Raw genomic sequence first — 23,378 nt, 5'->3', positions numbered from 1 at the left:
CTTACAGACAAATAGTGTCCAAGGCCGAAGTGTAACAAGAAAATAACTTCCAAGACCATGTGTCGAGCTGCAGGTCTTGTGATGTACAGCAATTTACTTTACAGCACTTACTTTACTGCACTTTACTGCGCTTTACTGCACTTGCTAGGTACCAAATATCCACTAGGTGGCGGCACACAATGGGAATCAACCCAAATTAATTAAACCCCTGAATTAACTTGAAAACCAACACAAGTTCCTAAAGGAAGGCAGCACACTCCCCGCTTGGTATGTACCACTACAGGTACAAAATAAAACCTAAAGAAAACGTCCTTTGGCTGCAAACATACTCAGAATCCTTTCTCTAGGTTTCTTCAGAAAGGAGGACTACGATCTCTGAGACTGGCCTCAGAAACACTTTGACAGTCCCCTCCTTGACAATCTTCACCTCCACCTTGCGGACCCTCTTGTCCCTGCTCGGCAGAGTTTTGACAACCAGTCCCACTGGCCATTCATTTCAGTGTGCTTGGCTGTCTTTCAGCAAGACAACATCTCCCACTTTGACATTTGGCTTGTCTTCTGTCCATTTCCTATGGCTCTGTAGGGTGGACAAATACTCTCCTCTCCATCTCTTCCAAAAAGTGTCTGCAAGACACTGGACTTGCTTCCACTGCTTCCCGTGCAGCTCAGCCATGTCGAAGTTTCCAGAGGGGGCTGAAATAGCACTCATCTTTTGAGTCAGGAGCATCGCTGGGGTGAGGACTGCAGGCATGTCTGGGTCGGTGGACACCGGCACCAGTGGTCTTGCATTCATGATCGCCATGACTTCAGCCATGAGAGTGCTCAAGACATCGTGTGTGAGATGATTGGGTCCCGTCCGAAGCAGCATAGCATCCAGAATACGCCTGGCAACACCGATGAGCCTCTCCCATGAACCACCCATGTGGGATGAATGCGGGGGGTTAAACTCCCACGTGCATCCTTTCTTTTGCAGGTCTTCGAGAGCCTTCAAGGACTCCTTCCATAGGTTCCATTTTGCTTCTTTTTCTGGGAGGAGTGGAGCATCCCACTCACTCTGATCAGATGAGAGCTCCCGTACTAATGCTTTTCCTTGCATTGTTATGGGAGCTACGAACCCCAGAGGGTCGTACAAACTGTTGACTGTGGACAGGACACCTCTCCGTGTGAATGGCCTTTCTTCATGGGACACCAGGAATGTGGAGCTCTCTGTTTCCAGGTTCCAGGAGAGCCCAGGCTCCGTTGCTCCAGTGTTCTCCTGAGTGAGCAGCGGCGCTTCATAGCTTGTTCCCTGTTGCTCGGAAGATGGCGTCTAGGAGAGCGAAATGGGTGCCACCCAGTTGTGTCCATCGTCCTGGTAAACCCCCTCATCCATGATGGTTAGGAAAGCTGTGTCATCCATGGATAGTGCTGGTTTGTCATCATCCTTGGACCTTTCAAACACTGAGCATCCTAGGCTGTCTGTGCTCACAGTGAGGCCTGCCTCTTCCTCACAGGCAGAGGAGGTTGACCTGTGATGCTGCGTCATGCCATTGTAGTCTTCCTTTACCTGGATCCTGTTTGGGCATGGGTTGAGAAAGGATGTGTGACCGTTGTGCAGCACGTTTGCTTTATAGACGTTGACATCCGTTGGTTTGTGGACTGTTCCCGGGCAAACTCCACCCATGAGGACCCATCCCAGGTCAAGCCGCTGCGCATAAGGAGCATTGTGGGGCCCGTTGATTTGCTCACGCACCTTGTGCACCCTTAAGATGTCTCTTCCCAAGAGCAGGAGGATTGGAGCGTCCGGGTCCACAGCTGGAATCTTGTTGGCAACTGGCCGTAGGTGGGGCTGATGGCGTGCGACCTCTGGGGAGGGGATTTCCATCCTATCATCTGGCATCATGTCACACTCAATTAAGGTGGGGAGGGGAAGCTGTAGTTTCCCATCCATGGACTCGATCATGAAGTTGCCAACTCTCCTACCCGCAGTCTCTGTTGTCCCTGAACAGGTTTTTAGTGTGTACCGAGCTGCGCTGGCCTTGACTTCAAAGAGATTGAAGAATTCTGTCTTCGCTAGAGACTTGTTACTTTGCTCATCAAGCACTGCGTACATCTTGATTGCCTTCTCCTTTCTCCCTGCAGGATATGCTTTAACCAAGCAGATTTTGGAGCATGAGCGTGGGCTGCTTGCATTTCCACAAACCTCTGTACACTTGGAGGTGACTGAAGAAGATGTGCTTTCGCTTTGCTCCCCGTTATCCTCTTTGTCAACCGCAGCACTCTCGGTGGTCGAAGGAGGAGGACCTGGATGCAGGGCTGCGATGTGTTTTTCACTGTTGCACTCAAAGCACTTGATTGTCGCCTTGCAGTCTTTTGCCATGTGCAGAGTTGACCCACAACACCTGAAGCAGATGCAATTCTCTTTCAGGTATGATTTGCGCTCATCAATAGGCTTGCCTCTAAAGCTTCGACACCTTTTGAGTGGGTGGGGCTTCTTGTGTATTGGACACTGATGATCTGGGTCATCCACTTTATTCCCAGCAGAACTGGATTGGTTGACTGAGGGTTCGGCTGGAACATGTTTTGTGCACGCTCACAGAGGCTTTGTTGCTGTACTTTGTGGGTTTCTCTGTTCTCGAAGGAGCGTAACTGCTGGAGGTGGAGAAAGTGAAACTTGGATCATTCCTCACCTTTGCCTGTTGTTGGACGAACCTGGAGAAGAGAGAGAAGGGGGGTAATGCCACTCCATTGTCCTCCTTGTACTTGGATCCCTTAGCTATCCATTTCTCTTGAAGGTTGTAGGGGAGCTTTTCCACTATTGGGTTTACCCCACGAGCTGTATCCAAATACGAGAGGCCTGTCAGGTAACCTTCTCCCTTAGCACACTCCAGTTCAAGGAGAATGTCACCCAGTTCTCGAAAATCTTTGTTGGTTAGCTTCGGAAAGTCCTCAATCTTCTTAAGCAGTGCGTGTTCAATGACTTCTGGTGTCCCATAACAGTCTTCGAGATGTTGCCAAACCAGGTTGAGGCCTGCTGTGGGATCGCGGACGTGCACTGAGCGAATTCTCCTCGCCTGTTCTGATGACTCAGCTCCGAGCCACTTTGTCATCAAATCTACTTCTTCTCTGGCTGACAGATTCAAGTCCTTGGTGGTACTCAGGAAGGACGCTTTCCATGACCAATAATTTTCAGGACGGTCATCAAATTCTAGAAGACCTTAACATTAACAATTCTCGGCGGATGAGGTACCTAGCGAGGTCTTGTGCACCTTGTGGCTCGGGTAAGGACTGCTTGGCTGGATTGGCCGAGTGCTGTGGAGGTCTCTGCAGGTAAGTCTTACTTGTTTCTTCTCTTTTAAGCTCAGTGTCTCCGAAAACAGGCTGTTTGTTACTGTGGTGAGTAGCTGGTTCTGCGTCGAGATACCTGGATGTTTCCTTGAAGAACAATTTGGAGTGTTGTTGGACATATTCACTTGTACGTTGCACTGGACTGAGGGGCTGTTTTAGAACATATGGTTCATGGCTGTGCTCCCCGCCTTCATTCTCCTCACCTTCTTCATAAGCTGCAGCTTCAGCGGCAGCTCTCTGGCCTTGGAGAATGTGGAGACTGGCATCCAGGTCAGCTCTCTGCTTCACCACACTAGCGTCGAGGTCGGCTCTCTGCTTCATCACACCAGCTTCTTTTTCAGCGAAGGACAATTGAGCCTGGGCAGCTTTTGCCTTGGCATGTGTTTTGGCGGCTGCAGAAGCTGTCGATGACGACGGTCTGCTGGACCACCGAGATGATCTAGAGGATGCTTTAGAGGACTGTGACTTGGCATCATTTGCTCGAAGAGGCTCATGCTTCTCGGTTGGCTGGTCGACGTCCTCTATGGTATATTGTCTTCCTGAGCATAGACTCATGGTAGCTGGGTGGTATCTTCTTGTGCTTGAGCCCGCTGTGCTGTTGTCTTTTCACTATTCTGCCCTTGCAGCGCATTCCTATGCAGAGCTAGACAGGTAGCTAACCACTTGATATCTTCCCATAAAAATCACAAGGCTTGACTTTTCTTGTAAACTTTACTGAAAGATTCTTATTGTGAAACTGAAATACAATACAGAAGTGGAAGCATACATTAGTACACAAGTACATAACTGATATGCATACACAAACTTAGGTAAGCGTGAGCAACACAGTACATTTGGCATGTAACTTACCAAAACACGTGAAAACACAGCTTACTGTGAATATACATTTAGCAAACTGAAAGGCATTCTCTTACATTCACTTTAAATTAGCCCTGTACATAGTGCATCAAAATACAGCTACAAGTTAACCAGCTAGATGCAGAGAGCGAGCAATTCACGGCTAGCTGTGTAAGTTTGCTTACAGAGAAAGGTTACAAACTAAACATTTTCTGCAAAATATAGTGTACACTAATCATCTACAACATTCTCAAGTACTTACAGACAAATAGTGTCCAAGGCCGAAGCGTAACAAGAAAATAACTTCCAAGACCATGTGTCGAGCTGCAGGTCTTGTGATGTACAGCAATTTACTTTACAGCACTTTCTTTACAGCTCTTTACTGCGCTTTACGGCACTTGCTAGGTACCAAATATCCACTAGGTGGCGGCACACAATGGGAATCGACCCAAATTAATTAAACCCCTGAATTAACTTGAAAACCAACATAAGTTCCTAAAGGAAGGCATCACAATCACATTGCTGTTTGTGGGAGCTTGCTGTGCGCCAATTGGCTCTGCATTTTCCTACATTACAACAGTGCCTACATTTCAAAAGTACTTCATTGGCTGTGAAGTGCTTTGGGACATCCTGAGGTCGTGAAAGGTGCTTTCTAAATATATAACTTATCATGCCATTAGCTCCTGTTGTAGCAGAACTGACCATCTACAAAGTGCAACAATCAATCTTCTCCTCCAGTTAGATGCTTACGACAGTCTGCCATCACAGCTTAGAACATAAGAACATAAGAATAAGAGCAGGAGGAGGCCATTTGGCCCCATGAGCCTGCTCCACCATTCAATGAGATCATGGCTGATCTTCTACCTCATCTCCACTTTCCTGCACTATCCCCATATTCCTTGATCCCTTAATATTCAAAAATTTATCGACCTCTGTCTTGAATATACTCAACTTCTGAGCCTCCACAGCCCTTTGGGGTAGAGAATTCCCAAGATTCACCACCCTCTGAGTGAAGAAATTTCCCCTCATCTCAGTCCTAAATGGCCGACCCCTTATTCTGAGACTGTGACCCCTGGTTCTAGACTCCACAGGCAGGAGAAACATCCTCCCTGCATCTACCTGTCAAGCCCTGTAAGAACTTTGTATGTTTCAATGAGATCACCTCTTATTCTTCTAAACTCTAGAGAATATAGGCCTAGTCTACTCAATCTCTCCCCATAGGACAATCCCCCCATCCCAGGAACCAGTCTGGTGAACCTTCGTTGCACCCCCTCGATGGCAAGTATATCCTTCCTTAGGTAAGGAGACCAAAACTGTGCACAATACTCCAGGTGTGATCTCACCAGGGGACTATATAATTGCAGTAAGACATCTTTACTCTTATACTCAAATCCTCTTCTAATAAAGGCCGACATACGATTTGCTTTCCTAATTGCTTGCTGTACCTGCTGTTAACTTTCAGTGATTCGTGTACAAGGACACCCAGGTCCCTCAGAGCTTCCTCCTTACTCTGTTGAATCTGTGCAAACTCTTCCTTATACAAGCCCACTTTACCCTCTGAAAAAACCCTTATTATTGTCTAGCAGTTGAACCCCACTCTCCTGCTGCAATTTCCTCCATTTTGCGATGAATTTTCTCCCTTCTATTACAGCCTCTCCTCACAATGATTTGGGCAGTGCACCTTTCTGTCACCTTCTTTCTGCTCTGCCGTGTTTTCAGTTCATTTGAGAGCCCATTTTTATCGTTCCCATGCAATAGACCCAGTACTGCTGGGGTCAATGGGCTCAATTCGCACTACCCTTCACTAAATGAGTGCCAGTTTGGTGGAATTTAGGTTGTACGCTTTCCTCCTTTGCTACTTATTAAAGGTGTAAAGTCTGTGGGTTGTGCAGTTAATAAATACACAGACTTCAGAAGTAACAAACAAACAGGTCTTTACTATTCGAAGGTCAGGGCGAATCTGCCCCAGCAATCCTGCCACAACACTTATACACTGGTGTGGTCACTATCGGTATTACAGTATACAGAAGCCAAACAAATAGTGCCACACCTAAAGTAGTTCTCTTAAAGGTGAACGGTTACATTCAATAGTTCCCTTAAAGGTAGACGGGTACATACACTACAATCCTCCCTTTTTAGCTTATTACTTACAGAGTCCCCGTTAAACATACATATCTTCAACTTCCTATAAAACAAATTACAGATATAATCTCGGTGGAGTCAATGTCATATAAAACAATTTACAGATATAATCTCGGTGGGAACAGTTCACAGGTTCAGTCTCTGCGGAAACAGTTCATAGATTCAGTCTCTGATCTTGACTCGTTCCGAACAACATTTCTTTGGTGTAGCCGGTTCACCTGGCTAGCGTGACTCCTCCATAGCCTTTTTCTTGATGTAACAGCTTGAACTTTCGTCCTGTTGAACCAGCAGTGCGGACTTTTACAACCAACGGGCTGTCTTGACAGTTTCCAGGTTTTCAACTAATTTAGCTCCTTTCGTAGTGTCCCGCCTGAGATGGTAGAAGTGCTAATATTTTAGACAGTTATTATCTTCTGCTTCTTCTTTTTCTTTTCTGCCTTTTTGAAACTCTCGGAGCTCCTTTCTCGGCTGCCAGCTGTAGCGCCACCAACTCTCTATGTTCCTTAGACCTTAAGTGCTTCATCCGGATTTCAGCACTTTGGGAGTTTTCATCACAAGCTGGGCAGACCACATCCTCGTAATATTCAGTGTCACTCAACAGGTCATGGTAATATTCGGGTTCGTCCTGAGTTAGGCCAGCGAGAGAGCCTTCTTCTTCCTCCTCACCCGTCTGGACGTTAGCTGACGGTGGTTCCTTCCCTAGACATCTTTCTTGAAAAGACTTCTTCATGCATTCATATTCATCCCGCTCTTCCTGGGTTATCTGCCATTCCTTTACGACGGACCTCATTTGTGAGTTCAATACCTTCCCTTCCATCGGGAATTGCGTTATCAGGCTATTTAATCCTTCTACTGAAGTAACGGTTTCCACATTCTTCTGTTCACCTTGACGTGATTCAACGTACTTTTGGCATCCTTGTAAAATTTGTGTTGCCACCTCAGCTATCTCCGTGACTTTTGAGAGCTCCGAACTCGTTCCCCCTGAAGATTGAAGCTCGTGTTCAGATTGTTCCCCTTGCAGAGTCTTGTCCTTCAGCATATGAAGGAGTTGGCTGATCGTTAACTCTTCCCTGGGAACACGGTGGATCAGAGTCTTCTCCATTTCATCCACCTTTTCCTCCAATACTTCCACCTTCTGTTCCTCTTGAACTTTGGCTTTCAGCGCTCGGAAAAGTTGCGCCCTGATGCTCTCTAGTTCATGTTCAGGGACCATTCTTACAGTCTCGGAGTTTCTTACAGTTTCCTTTTCTTCCACTGAAAGGATTCCCAGTTGAATCTGTTCTTCAAGTTGTTGAACCTTGGTCATTGCCGCCTCATATTTGTCTTGGGTGTCCTTCAATGTTTTTATGAGTTCTTGGACATCCTGTCTTTCATGCTCTGCCATGTTTTTCACCTCTAATTTCTCATCTATGGATGGAACTTCTACCGATGAGTCTGTCTTGGCCTTGAGCTCATCAAGAATTTCCTGCAGCCTTTGGACTTCTTGCTCATGTTCAACCTTTAGTTGTTCATATGCTTCTACTGAAACTAGCTTTTCGGAGGTTGCCGAGTTAACCCCCTCCAGAATTGTAGCCTGGGCCTGTTCATACTGTTCTTTCAACTTCTCACACTCTGCTTGTAAGGAGTCGTAGAGAAGAACTGGAATAAAATCCTGGCTTCCTGAAGATTCCTCTTCCTTTGGTTCGTTCTGTAAGTATTCTAGTTCCTGAACAGCATCAAGGGAACGTGATTGGTATTTGGCCACGATGGCTCTATGGTCGCTCTCTGCTTGAGCTAGCTGTCTCTGTTGTCTTTCCAGGTTCTCCCATTCGGTGTCCCAGAACTTTTCCATATTTTTCATCTCTTGTACGAGACGGTCACTCAACTGTTCTAATTGTTGTCGTACTTTGACATAAGTTTGCGTCCGAGCTCAGTGTTCTTCCGTCGTGGATGAATCCTTTGCTTGAACAGGCTCAGAATTCTCTGTCAACCTGGAGTTCTGCTCTGCAGCTTTATTCTTCTTGGTACCATAAGTCCTTCTGCATGTCTTCGTTTTCTTCCCCATCGTCGGCAAGTCCCTTTTAGCCTTGTCATCCATATTCGAATTGGTCTTATCATCATCCATTTCAGACTCTGAGCTAATAGCTTGCACCGAGTCCTCCCTCATTATGGCTTTTAGGTAATGCCATTCCATGTCTATTTTCCTAATCCACTCCCGTCCTAGAAGTGGTGGGCCTCCCTCAGGTAATACGTACAAGTTCATTCTTGGGTGTTCTTTACCCCTATCTCTCACCTTGACTCTTATTTTCCCCACGGGGTATACGTTATGCCCCGTGTATGTCTGTAATACGAACTTGGTATTTCTTAAAGGTATGTGAGAGAATAGCCGGTGGTAGTCCCTTCGGTTGATGACTGATAGAGCTGATCCAGTGTCCAGCTCCATTCTTACTTGGACTCCAGCTATTTTTAGTATGACCCAGATGGTCTGTAGATCTGTTTCTTTACCCACATTGTGGATTCTCAGACTACCCAGCTCCTGGTTGTTTGGGTCTGAGTCTGAATTCTGTTCGTCTGAACTCTTCTCAGCCACCTTGTGTACCTTGTTGTACTTTTCTTGTGGTGGCTTCCTTTGATTGTTGGTCTTTTTCCCGGACCGGCATACCTTCGCGATGTGACCCAGTTTGCCACATTTCCTACACTCTTGGTTCTTAAACCAGCATTGATTCTGGTCATGCGTTGTCTTCCCACAACGGTAGCATTTTGTTGTGCTTGAAGTAATTTGGTCCACCCCGAGTGCCGCCGCCTTTAGTTGCATTTCCGCCATTCCTTTCGCGGCGGCTTCGTGCGATGCAGCTATAAGGACAGCCCTGTCCAGTGTGAGGTCGTTCTCTTCCAGTAGTCGCTTCTGCGTCCCTTCTTTGGACAATCCGCATACGAACTTGTCCCGCAGCGCTTCTGTCAGATTCCCTCCAAACTGGCAGTATTTCGCTAGCTTACGCAGTTCGACCAAGTATTCCGCATTGCTTTTGTCTTTCCTCTGCGTTCTTGCGTAGAATTTGAATCGTTCAGCCAGCATCAACGGTGTGGGGTTCAAGTGGTCCTTCAGCACAGCCACAATCTCTTCGAAGGTCTGATCCGCTGGTTTATTTGGTGCTATTAGATGCTTCAAGAGCCCGTATGTTTTTGCCCCCATCGAGTTTAGCAATGTTATCGCCTTGTCGTCTTCCTCTATTTTGTTGGCTTCGCAATAGATCTCTATGCGTTCCACGTACGTGGCCCAGTCTTCTATTTCAGAATTAAAATCGTTAATATTCCCTCTCTTAGGCATCTTTCTTCCCTTTGGGAGCAGCACCCGTATTTCTTTAAGTATTCTTATTTATTTGTTTATTTCTAAGATGGCGGTTTTCCCGCGAAAATGGCGGTTTCCCGCTCTTTCCTTCTCTCCCCGCCCACTTCAATCGTCTTCTCCGCCTAATGGCGGCTTCCCGCGTTTCTTCCCTGGTGGAAGGGGTACGCTTTCCCACAGCGGACAGGTTCAGCCGCTGGGCTGGCTTACGCACAGCTCCCCTTACTCGGCTCTGTCTTTTCCTCCCGCCCGCACGGCTCTACCGGCGCTGGGTACACCCCGTTAACGGAGGACAGTTCAGCCGCTGGACTGGCTCTCGCGCAGTCTCTCTCTCCGTACCCGGCTCTGTCGCTCTCTCTCCCGCACGTTCGGTTCTACCGGCCCTGGGTACCCCGTTGGTGGAGAACAGTTCAGCCGCTGGACTGGCTCTCGCACAGTCTCTCTCCCCTTGCTCGGCTCTGTCTCTCTCTCCCACCCGCACGGTTCCTGTTCGCCTCCCAGCCCTCTCGCAGACCGCTGTTTCCCTCCCCGGCTGCGGCTGGGTTTCTCTTCCCGCGCCTACTCCCAGTCTCAGCGCTTCGTGGCTGCGGTCGCTGCCCGGCTTTTCCCGCCGATCGCGGTCCGGCTGTCACCCGACGCCGTTGGACCCGACTTCTGACCGGCTCAGCTCCCCCTCGACCGAGGTCGAGTGCTCTGCCCTTATCCTCCGGATATTCTCTACACCTTCCCCTACTCACAGTCTCCGCAGCCGCCTTGTTCCCTGCTGATCGGCTCACTCCGTACCGTGGTAGAAGGGTAGTCAGTGCCTGTTGCAGATGGAAGCTTTTGTTGCTAAAGTCTTCCACCTTTCTCCTGCTGCAGCCTCGTGTTTTCTTCCAGCAGCACGACGAGGGTGGTTGCCTCTCTTCGACGCTCTTCTTGCTTTGGTAGTCTTGCCGCAGGGTACGATCGGACTCGTCGCCACTGTAAAGTCTGTGGGTTGTGCAGTTAATAAATACACAGACTTCAGAAGTAACAAACAAACAGGTCTTTACTATTCGAAGGTCCGGGCGAATCTGCCCCAGCAATCCTGCCACAACACTTATATACTGGTGTGGTCACTATCGGTATTACAGTATACAGAAGCCAAACAAATAGTGCCACCCCTAAAGTAGTTCACTGAAAGGTGAACGGTTACATTCAATAGTTCCCTTAAAGGTAGACGGGTACATACACTACAAAAGGTATCTCCCTAAGAGAGCTCAGTGGACTTGTGAGCAAACAACTTGCATTTATATAGCGCCTTTGACTTAACACAATGTCCCATGGTGCTTCACAGAGGCGTGTGACAGGGAGCCACACAGGAGAGATTTGAAGAGCTTCATCGAAGAACTGGATTTTAGAGAGGTTCTTCAGGGAGGAGAGGGAGATGGTGAGACAGGGGGGATTACCAGAGAGTCGTTGAAGAGAGAAAGCAAGACAGAAATACATTTCCACAGATCAATTTTAACCTACTTGCTTTTTCATGCTCCATGTCGCTCTCCTCATCTTCATTACCTAAGAGTAGAGTTTTGTTAAATGAATCGGTACCCCTTCTGTACTGCAGAAACCGCACAGGACGGCCATCTCTATGCACCCTGCATGCTGAGTGCGGGGCAGGTCAACCACCTTCATCAACCATCATAAACATTGGGGGTCATTTTACCTTTGGCCAATAGTGTCAAATGGGTGATATCGAATCAGCCGCCCATTATAAACCAAACCTAAATTTCCCTTCATCCCCTTCAATGGAATTAAAATCGGGGGTTGTGTCCAATGGGCAGTTAATTCGATATTACTCAATTTACACAATCTGCTGAAGGTAAAATTACCCCATCGGATTTCGCTCATGATACATGTCACACCCTTTATTAAAGTACTCCATTCTCAGAAATATATTTTCTGGGTCTGATTTAATGGACTTTTTTTACTTTATTGTATCTGTCACGTTAAGTTGTGCTCAAAACAAACATGAAAATCATTTTAAAAAATAGGCTTGGCCTGTAACTCTGTTTTACACACGGAAACCCTTTAGTGTGGTGTCAGTTTGATGTTAACAATGTGACCCCAGTTTCCCATTTAGTGTGGGGTCAGTTTGATGTTAACAATGTGACAACAGTTTCCCCTTTAGTGTGGGGTCAGTTTGATGTTAACAATGTGACACCAGCTTCCCCTTTAGTGTGGGGTCAGTTTGATGTTAACAATGTGACCCCAGTTTCTCCTTTAGTGTGGGGTCAGTTTGATGTTAACAATGTGACCCCAGTTTCCCCTTTAGTGTGGGGTCAGATTGATGTTAACAATGTGACCCCAGTTTCTCCTTTAGTGTGGGGTCAGTTTGATGTTAACAATGTGACCTCAGTTTCCTCTTTAGTGTGGGGTCAGTTTGATGTTAACAATGTGACCCCAGTTTCCCCTTTAGTGTGGTGTCAGTTTGATGTTAACAATGTGACCCTAGTTTCCCCTTTAGTGTTGGGTCAGTTTGATGTTAACAATGTGACCCCAGTTTCCCCTTTAGTGTGGTGTCAGTTTGATGTTAACAATGTGACCCTAGTTTCCCCTTTAGTGTTGGGTCAGTTTGATGTTAACAATGTGACCCCAGTTTCCCCTTCAGTGTTGGGTCAGTTTGATGTTAACAATGTGACCCCAGTTTCCCCTTTAGTGTGGTGTCAGTTTGATGTTAATAATGTGACCCCAGTTTCCTCATTAGTGTGTGGTCAGTTTGATGTTAACAATGTGACCCCAGTTTCCCCTTTAGTGTGGGGTCAGTTTGATGTTAACAATGTGACCCCAGTTTCCTCATTAGTGTGGGGTCAGTTTGATGTTAACAATGTGACCCTAGTTTCCCCTTTAGTGTGGGGTCAGTTTGATGTTAACAATGTGACCCCAGTTTCCTCATTAGTGTGGGGTCAGTTTGATGTTAACAATGTGACCCCAGTTTCCCCTTTAGTGTTGGGTCAGTTTGATGTTAAGAATGTGACCCCAGTTTCCCATTTAGTGTGGGGTCAGTTTGATGTTAACAATGTGACCCCAGTTTCCCCTTTAGTGTGGGGTCAGTTTGATGTTAACAATGTGACCCCAGTTTCCCCTTTAGTGTTGGGTCAGTTTGATGTTAACAATGTGACCGTAGTTTCCCCTTTAGTGTGGGGTCAGTTTGATGTTAACAATGTGACCCCAGTTTCCCCTTTAGTGTGGGGTCAGTTTGATATTAACAATGTGACCCCAGTTTCCCCTTTAGTGTGGGGTCAGTTTGATGTTAACAATGTGACCCCAGTTTCCCCTTTAGTGTGGGGTCAGTTTGATGTTAACAATGTGACCCTAGTTTCCCCTTTAGTGTGGGGTCAGTTTGATGTTAACAATGTGACCCCAGTTTCCCCTTTAGTGTGGGGTCAGTTTGATGTTAACAATGTGACCCCGGTTTCTCCTTTAGTGTGGGGTCAGTTTGATGTTAACAATGTGACCCCAGTTTCCCCTTTAGTGTGGGGTCAGTTTGATGTTAACAATGTGACCCCAGTTTCCCCTTTAGTGTGGGGTCAGTTTGATGTTAACAATGTGACCCCAGTATCCCCTTTAGTGTGGGGTCAGTTTGATGTTAACAATGTGACCCCGGTTTCCCCTTTAGTGTGGGGTCAGTTTGATGTTAACAATGTGACCCCAGTTTCTCCTTTAGTGTGGGGTCAGTTTGATGTTAACAATGTGACCCCGGTTTCCCCTTTAGTGTGGGGTCAGTTTGATGTTAACAATGTGACCCCAGTTTCCCCTTTAGTGTGGGGTCAGTTTGATGTTAACAATGTGACCCCGGTTTCCCCTTTAGTGTGGGGTCAGTTTGATGTTAACAATGTGACCTCAGTTTCCCCTTTAGTGTGGGGTCAGTTTGATGTTAACAATGTGACCCCAGTTTCCCCTTTAGTGTGGGGTCAGTTTGATGTTAACAATGTGACCCCGGTTTCCCCTTTAGTGTGGGGTCAGTTTGATGTTAACAATGTGACCCCGGTTTCCCCTTTGGTGTGGGGTCAGTTTGATGTTAACAATGTGACCCCAGTTTCTCCTTTAGTGTGGGGTCAGTTTGATGTTAACATTGTGACCGCAGTTTCCCATTTAGTGTGGGGTCAGTTTGATGTTAACAATGTGACCCCAGTTTCCCCTTTAGTGTGGGGTCAGTTTGATGTTAACAATGTGACCCCAGTTTCTCCTTTTGTGTGGGGTCAGTTTGATGTTAACAATGTGACCCCAGTTTCCCCTTTAGTGTGGGGTCAGTTTGATGTTAACAATGTGACCCCAGTTTCTCCTTTAGTGTGGGGTCAGTTTGATGTTAACAATGTGACCCCAGTTTCCTCATTTGTGTGGGGTCAGTTTGATGTTAACAATGTGACTCCAGTTTCCGCTTTAGTGTGGGGTCAGTTTGATGTTAACAATGTGACCCCAGTTTCTCCTTTAGTGTGGGGTCAGTTTGATGTTAACAATGTGACCCCAGTTTCTCCTTTAGTGTGGGGTCAGTTTGAGGTTAACAATGTGACCCCAGTTTCCCCTTTAGTGTGGTGTCAGTTTGATGTTAACAATGTGACCCTAGTTTCCCATTTAGTGTGGGGTCAGTTTGATGTTAACAATGTGACCCCAGTTTCTCCTTTAGTGTGGGGTCAGTTTGATGTTAACAATGTGACCCCATTTTCCCCTTTAGTGTGGTGTCAGTTTGATGTTAACAATGTGACCCGAGTTTCCCATTTAGTGTGGGGTCAGTTTGATGGAAACAATGTGACCCCAGTTTCCCCTTTAGTGTGGGGTCAGTTTGATGTTAACAATGTGACCCCAGTTTCCCCTTTAGTGTCGGGTCAGTTTGATGTTAACAATGTGACCCCAGTTTCCTCATTAGTGTGGGGTCAGTTTGATGTTAACAATCTGACCCCAGTTTCCCCTTTCGTGTGGGGTCAGTTTGATGTAAACAATCTGACCCCAGTTTCCCCTTTCGTGTGGGGTCAGTTTGATGTAAACAATGTGACCCCAGTTTCCTCATTAGTTTGGGGTCAGTTTGATGTTAACAATGTGACCCTAGTTTCCCCTTCAGTGTGGGGTCAGTTTGATGTGAACAATGTGACGCCAGTTTCCTCATTAGTGTGGGGTCAGTTTGATGTTAACAATGTGACCCCAGTTTCCCCTTTAGTGTGGGGTCAGTTTGATGTTAACAATGTGACCCCAGTTTCCTCATTAGTTGGGGTCAGTTTGATGTTAACAATGTGACCCTAGTTTCCCCTTTAGTGTGGGGTCAGTTTGATGTTAACAATGTGACGCCAGTTTCCTCATTAGTGTGGGGTCAGTTTGATGTTAACAATGTGACCGCAGTTTCCCCTTCAGTGTGGGGTCAGTTTGATGTTAACAATGTGACCCCAGTTTCCTCATTAGTTTGGGGTCAGTTTGATGTTAACAATGTGACCCCAGTTTCCCCTTCAGTGTGGGGTCAGTTTGATGTTAACAATGTGACCCCAGTTTCCCCTTTAGAGTGGGGTCACTTTGATGTTAACAATGTGACCCCAGTTTCTCCTTTAGTGTGGGGTCAGTTTCATGTTAACAATATGACCCCAGTTTCCCCTTTAGTGTGGTGTCAGTTTGATGTTAACAATGTGACCCCTGTTTCCCCTTAAGTGTGGGGTCAGTTTGATGTTAACAATGTGACCCCAGTTTCTCCTTTAGTGTGGGGTCAGTTTGATGTTAACAATGTGACCCCAGTTTCCTCATTAGTGTGGGGTCAGTTTGATGTTAACAATGTGACCCCAGTTTCCCCTTTAGTGTGGGGTCAGTTTGATGTGAACAATGTGACCCCAGTTTCCTCATTAGTGTGGGGTCAGTTTGATGTTAACAATGTGACCCCAGTTTCCCCTTTAGTGTGGGGTCAGTTTGATGTTATCAATGTGACCCCAGTTTCTCCTTTAGTGTTGGGTCAGTTTGATGTTAACAATGTGACCTCAGTTTCCCCTTTAGTGTGGGGTCAGTTTGATGTTAACAATGTGACCCCAGTTTCCCCTTTAGTTTGGGGTCAGTTTGATGTTTACAATGTGACCCCAGTTTCCCCTTTAGTGTGGGGTCAGTTTGATGTTAACAATGTGACCCCAGTTTCCCCTTTAGTGTGGGGTCAGTTTGATGTTAACAATGTGACCCCAGTTTCCCCTTCAGTGTGGTGTCAGTTTGATGTGAACAATGTGACCCCAGTTTCCCCTTTAGTGTGGGCTCAGTTTGATGTTAACAATGTGACCCCAGTTTCTCCTTTAGTGTGGGGTCAGTTTGATGTTAACAATGTGACCTCAGTTTCCTCTTTAGTGTGGGGTCAGTTTGATGTTAACAATGTGACCTCAGTTTCCTCTTTAGTGGGGGTCAGTTTGATGTTAACAATGTGACCCCAGTTTCCCCTTTAGTGTGGGGTTAATTTGATGTTAACAATGTGACCCCAGTTTCCTCATTAGTGTGGGGTCAGTATGATGTTAACAATATGACCCTAGTTTCCCCTTTAGTGTGGGGTCAGTTTGATGTTAACAATGTGACCCCAGTTTCCTCATTAGTGTGGGGTCAGTTTGATGTTAACAATGTGACACCATTTTCCCTTTTAGTGTGGGGTCAGTTTGATGTTAACAATGTGACCCCAGTTTCCCCTTTAGTGTGGGGTCAGTTTGATGTAAACAATGTGACCCCAGTTTCCCCTTTAGTGTGGGGTCAGTTTGATGTTAACAATGTGACCCCAGTTTCCCCTTTAGTGTGGGGGCAGTTTGATGTTAACAATGTAACCCCAGTTTCCTCATTAGTGTTGGGGTCAGTTTGATGTTAACAATGTGACCCCAGTTTCCCATTTAGTGTGGGGTCAGTTTGATGTTAACAATGTGACCCCAGTTTCCCCTTTAGTGTTGGGTCAGTTTGATGTTAACAATGTGACCCCAGTTTCCACTTTAGTGTGGGGTCAGTTTGATGTTAACAATGTGACCCCAGTTTCTCCTTTAGTGTGGGGTCAGTTTGATGTTAACAATGTGACCCCAGTTTCCCCATCAGTGTCGGGTCAGTTTGATTTTAACAATGTGACTCCAGTTTCTCCTTTCGTGTGGGGTCAGTTTGATGTTCACAATGTGACCCCAGTTTCCCCTTCAGTGTGGGGTCAGTTTGATGTTAACAATGTGACCCTAGTTTCCCATTTAGTGTGGGGTCAGTTTGATGTTAACAATGTGACCCCAGTTTCCCCATTAGTGTGGGGTCAATTTGATGTTAACAATGTGACCCCAGTTTCCTCATTAGTGTGGGGTCAGTTTGATGTTAACAATGTGACCCTAGTTTCCCCTTTAGTATGGGGTCAGTTTGATGTTAACAATGTGACCCCAGTTTCCTCATTAGTGTGGGGTCAGTTTGATGTTAACAATGTGACCCCAGTTTCCCCTTTAGTGTGGGGTCTGTTTGATGTTAACAATGTGACCCCAGTTTCCCCTTTAGTGTGGGGTCAGTTTGATGTTAACAATGTGACCCCAGTTTCTCCTTTAGTGTGGGGTCAGTTTGATGTTAACAATGTGACCCCAGTTTTCCCTTTAGTGTTGGGTCAGTTTGATGTTAACAATGTGACCCCAGTTTCCCCTTTAGTGTGGGGTCAGTTTGATGTTAACAATGTGACCCCAGTTTCCGCTTTAGTGTGGGGTCAGTTTGATGTTAACAATGTGACCCCAGTTTCCCCTTTAGTGTGGGGTCAGTTTGATGTTTACAATGTGACCCCAGTTTCCTCATTTGTGTGGGGTCAGTTTGATGTTAACATTGTGACCCCAGTTTCCCATTTAGTGTGGGGTCAGTTTGATGTTAACAATGTGACCCCAGTTTCCCCTTTAGTGTTGGGTCAGTTTGATGTTATCAATGTGACCCCAGTTTCCCCTTTAGTGTGGGGTCAGTTTGATGTTAACAATGTGACCCCTGTTTCCCCTTAAGTGTGGGGTCAGTTTGATGTTAACAATGTGACCCCAGTTTCTCCTTTAGTGTGGGGTCAGTTTGATGTTAACAATGTGACCCCAGTTTCCTCATTAGTGTGGGGTCAGTTTGATGTTAACAATGTGACCCCAGTTTCCCCTTTAGTGTGGGGTCAGTTTGATGTGAACAATGTGACCCCAGTTTCCTCATTAGTGTGGGGTCAGTTTGATGTTAACAATGTGACCCCAGTTTCCCCTTTAGTGTGGGGTCAGTTTGATGTTATCAATGTGACCCCAGTTTCTCCTTTAGTGTTGGGTCAGTTTGATGTTAACAATGTGACCTCAGTTTCCCCTTTAGTGTGGGGTCAGTTTGATGTTAACAATGTGACCCCAGTTTCCCCTTTAGTTTGGGGTCAGTTTGATGTTTACAATGTGACCCCAGTTTCCCCTTTAGTGTGGGGTCAGTTTGATGTTAACAATGTGACCCCAGTTTCCCCTTTAGTGTGGGGTCAGTTTGATGTTAACAATGTGACCCCAGTTTCCCCTTCAGTGTGGTGTCAGTTTGATGTGAACAATGTGACCCCAGTTTCCCCTTTCGTGTGGGCTCAGTTTGATGTTAACAATGTGACCCCAGTTTCTCCTTTAGTGTGGGGTCAGTTTGATGTTAACAATGTGACCTCAGTTTCCTCTTTAGTGTGGGGTCAGTTTGATGTTAACAATGTGACCCCAGTTTCCCCTTTAGTGTGGGGTTAATTTGATGTTAACAATGTGACCCCAGTTTCCTCATTAGTGTGGGGTCAGTATGATGTTAACAATATGACCCTAGTTTCCCCTTTAGTGTGGGGTCAGTTTGATGTTAACAATGTGACCCCAGTTTCCCTTTTAGTGTGGGGTCAGTTTGATGTTAACAATGTGACCCCAGTTTCCCCTTTAGTGTGGGGTCAGTTTGATGTTAACAATGTGACCCCAGTTTCCCCTTTAGTGTGGGGGCAGTTTGATGTTAACAATGTGACCCCAGTTTCCTCATTAGTGTTGGGGTCAGTTTGATGTTAACAATGTGACCCCAGTTTCCCATTTAGTGTGGGGTCAGTTTGATGTTAACAATGTGACCCCAGTTTCCCCTTTAGTGTTGGGTCAGTTTGATGTTAACAATGTGACCCCAGTTTCCACTTTAGTGTGGGGTCAGTTTGATGTTAACAATGTGACCCCAGTTTCTCCTTTAGTGTGGGGTCAGTTTGATGTTAACAATGTGACCCCAGTTTCCCCATCAGTGTCGGGTCAGTTTGATTTTAACAATGTGACTCCAGTTTCTCCTTTCGTGTGGGGTCAGTTTGATGTTCACAATGTGACCCCAGTTTCCCCTTCAGTGTGGTGTCAGTTTGATGTTAACAATGTGACCCCAGTTTCCCCTTTGGTGTGGTGTCAGTTTGATGTTAACAATGTGACCTCAGTTTCCCCTTTAGTGTGGGGTCAGTTTGATGTTAACAATGTGACCTCAGTTTCCCCTTTAGTGTGGGGTCAGTTTGATGTTAACAATGTGACCCCAGTTTCCCCTTTAGTGTGGGGTCAGTTTGATGTTAACAATGTGACCCCAGTTTCCCCTTTAGTGTGGGGTCAGTTTGATGTTAACAATGTGACCCCAGTTTCCGCTTTAGTGTGGGGTCAGTTTGATGTTAACAATGTGACCACAGTTTCCCCTTTAGTGTGGGGTCAGTTTGATGTTAACAATGTGACCCCAGTTTCCCCTTTAGTGTGGGGTCAGTTTGATGTTAACAATGTGACCCCAGTTTCTCCTTCAGTGTGGTGTCAGTTTGATGTTAACAATGTGACTTCAGTTTCCTCTTTAGTGTGGGGTCAGTTTGCTGTTAACAATGTGACCCCAGTTTCCCCTTTAGTGTGGGGTCAGTTTGATGTTAACAATGCGACCCTAGTTTCCCCTTTAGTTTTGGGTCAGTTTGATGTTAAGAATGTGACCCCAGTTTCCCCTTTCGTGTGGGGTCAGTTTGATGTTAACAATGTGACCCCAGTTTCCCCTTTAGTGTGGGGTTAGTTTGATGTTAACAATGTGACCCCAGTTTCCTCATTAGTGTGGGGTCAGTTTGATGTTAACAATGTGACCCCAGTTTCCCCTTTAGTGTGGGGTCAGTTTGATGTTAACAATGTGACCCCAGTTTCCTCATTAGTGTGGGGTCAGTTTGATGTTAACAATGTGACCCTAGTTTCCCCTTTAGTGTGGGGTCAGTTTGATGTTAACAATGTGACCCCAGTTTCCTCATTAGTGTTGGGTCAGTTTGATGTTAACAATGTGACCGTAGATTCCCATTTAGTGTGGGGTCAGTTTGATGTTAACAATGTGACCCCAGTTTCCCCTTTAGTGTGGGGTCAGTTTGATGTTAACAATGTGACCCCAGTTTCCCCTTCAGTGTGGGGTCAGTTTGATGTTAACAATGTGACCCCAGTTTCCCCTTTAGTGTGGTGTCAGTTTGATGTTAACAATGTGACCCCAGTTGCCGCTTTAGTGTGGGGTCAGTTTGATGTTAACAATGTGACCGCAGTTTCCCCTTTAGTGTGGGGTCAGTTTGATGTTAACAATGTGACCCCAGTTTCCCCTTTAGTGTGGTGTCAGTTTGATGTTAACAATGTGACCCCAGTTTCCCCTTTAGTGTGGGGTCAGTTTGATGTTAACAATGTGACCTCAGTTTCCTCTTTAGTGGGGGTCAGTTTGATGTTAACAATGTGACCCCAGTTTCCCCTTTAGTGTGGGGTTAATTTGATGTTAACAATGTGACCCCAGTTTCCTCATTAGTGTGGGGTCAGTTTGATGTTAACAATGTGACCCTAGTTTCCCCTTTAGTGTGGGGTCAGTTTGATGTTAACAATGTGACCCCAGTTTCCTCATTAGTGTGGGGTCAGTTTGATGTTAACAATGTGACCCCAGTTTCCCCTTTCGTGTGGGGTCAGTTTGATGTTAACAATGTGACCCCAGTTTCCCCTTTAGTGTGGGGTCAGTTTGATGTTAACAATGTGACCCCAGTTTCTCCTTTAGTGTGGGGTCAGTTTGATGTTAACAATGTGACCCCAGTTTCCCCTTTAGTGTGGGGTCAGTTTGATGTTAACAATGTGACCCCAGTTTCCTCATTAGTGTGGGGTCAGTTTGATGTTAACAATGTGACCCCAGTTTCCCCTTTAGTGTGGGGTCAGTTTGATGTTAACAATGTGACCCCAGTTTCTCCTTTAGTGTGGGGTCAGTTTGATGTTAACAATGTGACCCCAGTTTCCCCATTAGTGTTGGGTCAGTTTGATGTTAACAATGTGACCCCAGTTTCCCCTTTAGTGTGGGGTCAGTTTGATGTTAACAATGTGACCCCAGTTTCTCCTTTAGTGTGGGGTCAGTTTGATGTTAACAGTGTGACCCCAGTTCCCCCTTAAGTGTGGTGTCTGTTTGATGTTAACAATGTGACCCGAGTTTCCCATTTAGTGTGGGGTCAGTTTGATGTTAACAATGTGACCCCAGTTTCCCCTTTAGTGTGGGGTCAGTTTGATGTGAACAATGTGACCCCATTTTCCCCTTTAGTGTGGGGTCAATTTGATGTTAACAATGTGACCCCAGTTTCCTCTTAAGTGTGGGGTCAGTTTGATGTTAACAATGTGACTCCAGTTCCCTCTTTAGTGTGCAGTCAGTTTGATGTTAACAATGTGACCTTAGTTTCCCCTTTAGTGTTGGGTCAGTTTGATGTTAACAATGTGACCCCAGTTTCCACTTTAGTGTTGGGTCAGTTTGATGTTAACAATGTGACCCCAGTTTCCCCTTTAGTGTGGCGTCAGTTTGATGTTAACAATGTGACCCCAGTTTCTCCTTTAGTGTGGGGTCAGTTTGATGTTAAGAATGTGACCCCAGTTTCCCATTTAGTGTTGGGTCAGTTTGATGTTAAGAATGAGACCCCAGTTTCCCCTTTAGTGTGGGGTCAGTTTGATGTTAACAATGTGACCCCAGTTTCTCCTTTAGTGTGGGGTCAGTTTGAGGTTAAAGATGTGACCCCAGTTTCCCCTTTAGTGTGGTGTCAGTTTGATGTTAACAATGTGACCCTAGTTTCCCATTTAGTGTGGGGTCAGTTTGATGTGAACAATGTGACCCCTGTTTCCGCTTTAGTGTGGGGTCAGTTTGATGTTAACAATGTGACCCCTGTTTCCCCTTTAGTGTTGGGTCAGTTTGATGTTAACAATGTGACCCCAGTTTCCCCTTTAGTGTGGGGTCAGTTTGATGTTAACAATGTGACCCCAGTTTCCCCTTTAGTGTGGGGTCAGTTTGATGTTAACAATGTGACACCAGTTTCCCCTTTTGTGTGGTGTCAGTTTGATGTTAACAATGTGACCCCAGTTTCCCATTCAGTGTGGGGTCAGTTTGATGTTAACAATGTGACCCCAGTTTCCCCTTTTGTGTGGGGTCAGTTTGATGTTAACAATGTGACCTCAGTTTCTCCTTTCGTGTGGTGTCAGTTTGAAGTTAACAATGTGACCCCAGTTTCCCCTTTAGTGTTGGGTCAGTTTGATGTTAACAATGTGACCCTTGATTCCCCTTTAGTGTGGGGTCAGTTTGATGTTAACAATGTGAACCCAGTTTCCCCTTTAGTGTTGGGTCAGTTTGATGTAAACAATGTGACCCCAGTTTCCCCTTTAGTGTGGGGTCAGTTTGATGTTAAGAATGTGACCCCAGTTTCCCCTTTAGTGTGGGGTCAATTTGATGTTAACAATGTGACCCCAGTTTCCTCATTAGTGTGGGGTCAGTTTGATGTTAACAATGTGACCCTAGTTTCCCCTTTAGTGTCGGGTCAGTTTGATGTTAACAATGTGACCCCAGTTTCCTCATTAGTGTGGGGTCAGTTTGATGTTAACAATGTGACCCCAGTTTCCCCTTCAGTGTGGGGTAAGTTTGATGTTAACAATGTGACCCCAGTTTCCCCTTTAGTGTGGGGTCAGTTTGATGTTAACAATGTGACCCCAGTTTCCTCATTAGTGTGGGGTCAGTTTGATGTTAACAATGTGACCCCAGTTTCCTCATTAGTGTGGGGTCAGTTTGATGTTAACAATCTGACCCCAGTTTCCCATTTAGTGTGGGGTCAGTTTGACGTTAACAATGTGACCCCAGTTTCTCCTTTAGTGTGGGGTCAGTTTGATGTTAACAATGTGACCCTAGTTTCCCATTTAGTGTGGGGTCAGTTTGATGTTAACAATGTGACCCTAGTTTCCCATTTAGTGTGGGGTCAGTTTGATGTTAACAATGTGACACCAGTTTCCTCATTAGTGTGGGGTCAGTTTGATGTGAACAATGTGACCCTAGTTTCCCATTTAGTGTGGGGTCAGTTTGATGTTAACAATGTCACCCCAGTTTCCCCTTTAGTGTGGGGTCAGTTTGATGTTAACAATGTGACACCAGTTTCCTCATTAGTGTGGGGTCAGTTTGATGTTAACAATGTGACCCCAGTTTCCCCTTTAGTGTGGGGTCAGTTTGATGTTAACAATGTGACCCCAGTTTCCCCTTTAGTGTGGGGTCAGTTTGATGTTAACAATGTGACCCCAGTTTCCCCTTTCGTGTGGGGTCAGTTTGATGTTAACAATGTGACCGCAGTTTCCCCTTTAGTGTGGGGTCAGTTTGATGTTAACAATGTGACTCCAGTTTCTCCTTTAGTGTGGGGTCAGTTTGATGTTAACAATGTGACCCCAGTTTCCCCTTTAGTGTGGTGTCAGTTTGATGTTAACAATGTGACCCTACATTCCCATTTAGTGTGGGGTCAGTTTGATGTTAACAATGTGAC

The 23,378-nt window shown here is 45.9% G+C and overlaps 1 protein-coding gene across 1 annotated transcript in view; it reads right to left on the bottom strand.

The window, feature by feature from the left end:
- The window catches only part of LOC147095719 (uncharacterized), a 250,160-nt gene that overhangs the window by 28,270 nt on the left and 198,512 nt on the right, over window positions 1–23,378 (bottom strand). The window contains exon 4 of the mRNA XM_085974761.1: window positions 11,126–11,167. Within this exon, the coding sequence (XP_085830887.1) occupies window positions 11,126–11,167 (42 nt within the window). The remainder of the gene's footprint in view (window positions 1–11,125; window positions 11,168–23,378) is intronic.

Source organism: Somniosus microcephalus, unplaced genomic scaffold (genome assembly GCF_052327205.1).
Source record: "Somniosus microcephalus isolate GS21.2 unplaced genomic scaffold, FLI_Smic_1.0 unresolved_chr1, whole genome shotgun sequence".
Taxonomy (NCBI): Eukaryota; Metazoa; Chordata; class Chondrichthyes; order Squaliformes; family Somniosidae; genus Somniosus; species Somniosus microcephalus.
Note: the sequence above shows the minus strand (reverse complement) of the source record. Positions and strands in the feature narration are given on the sequence as shown.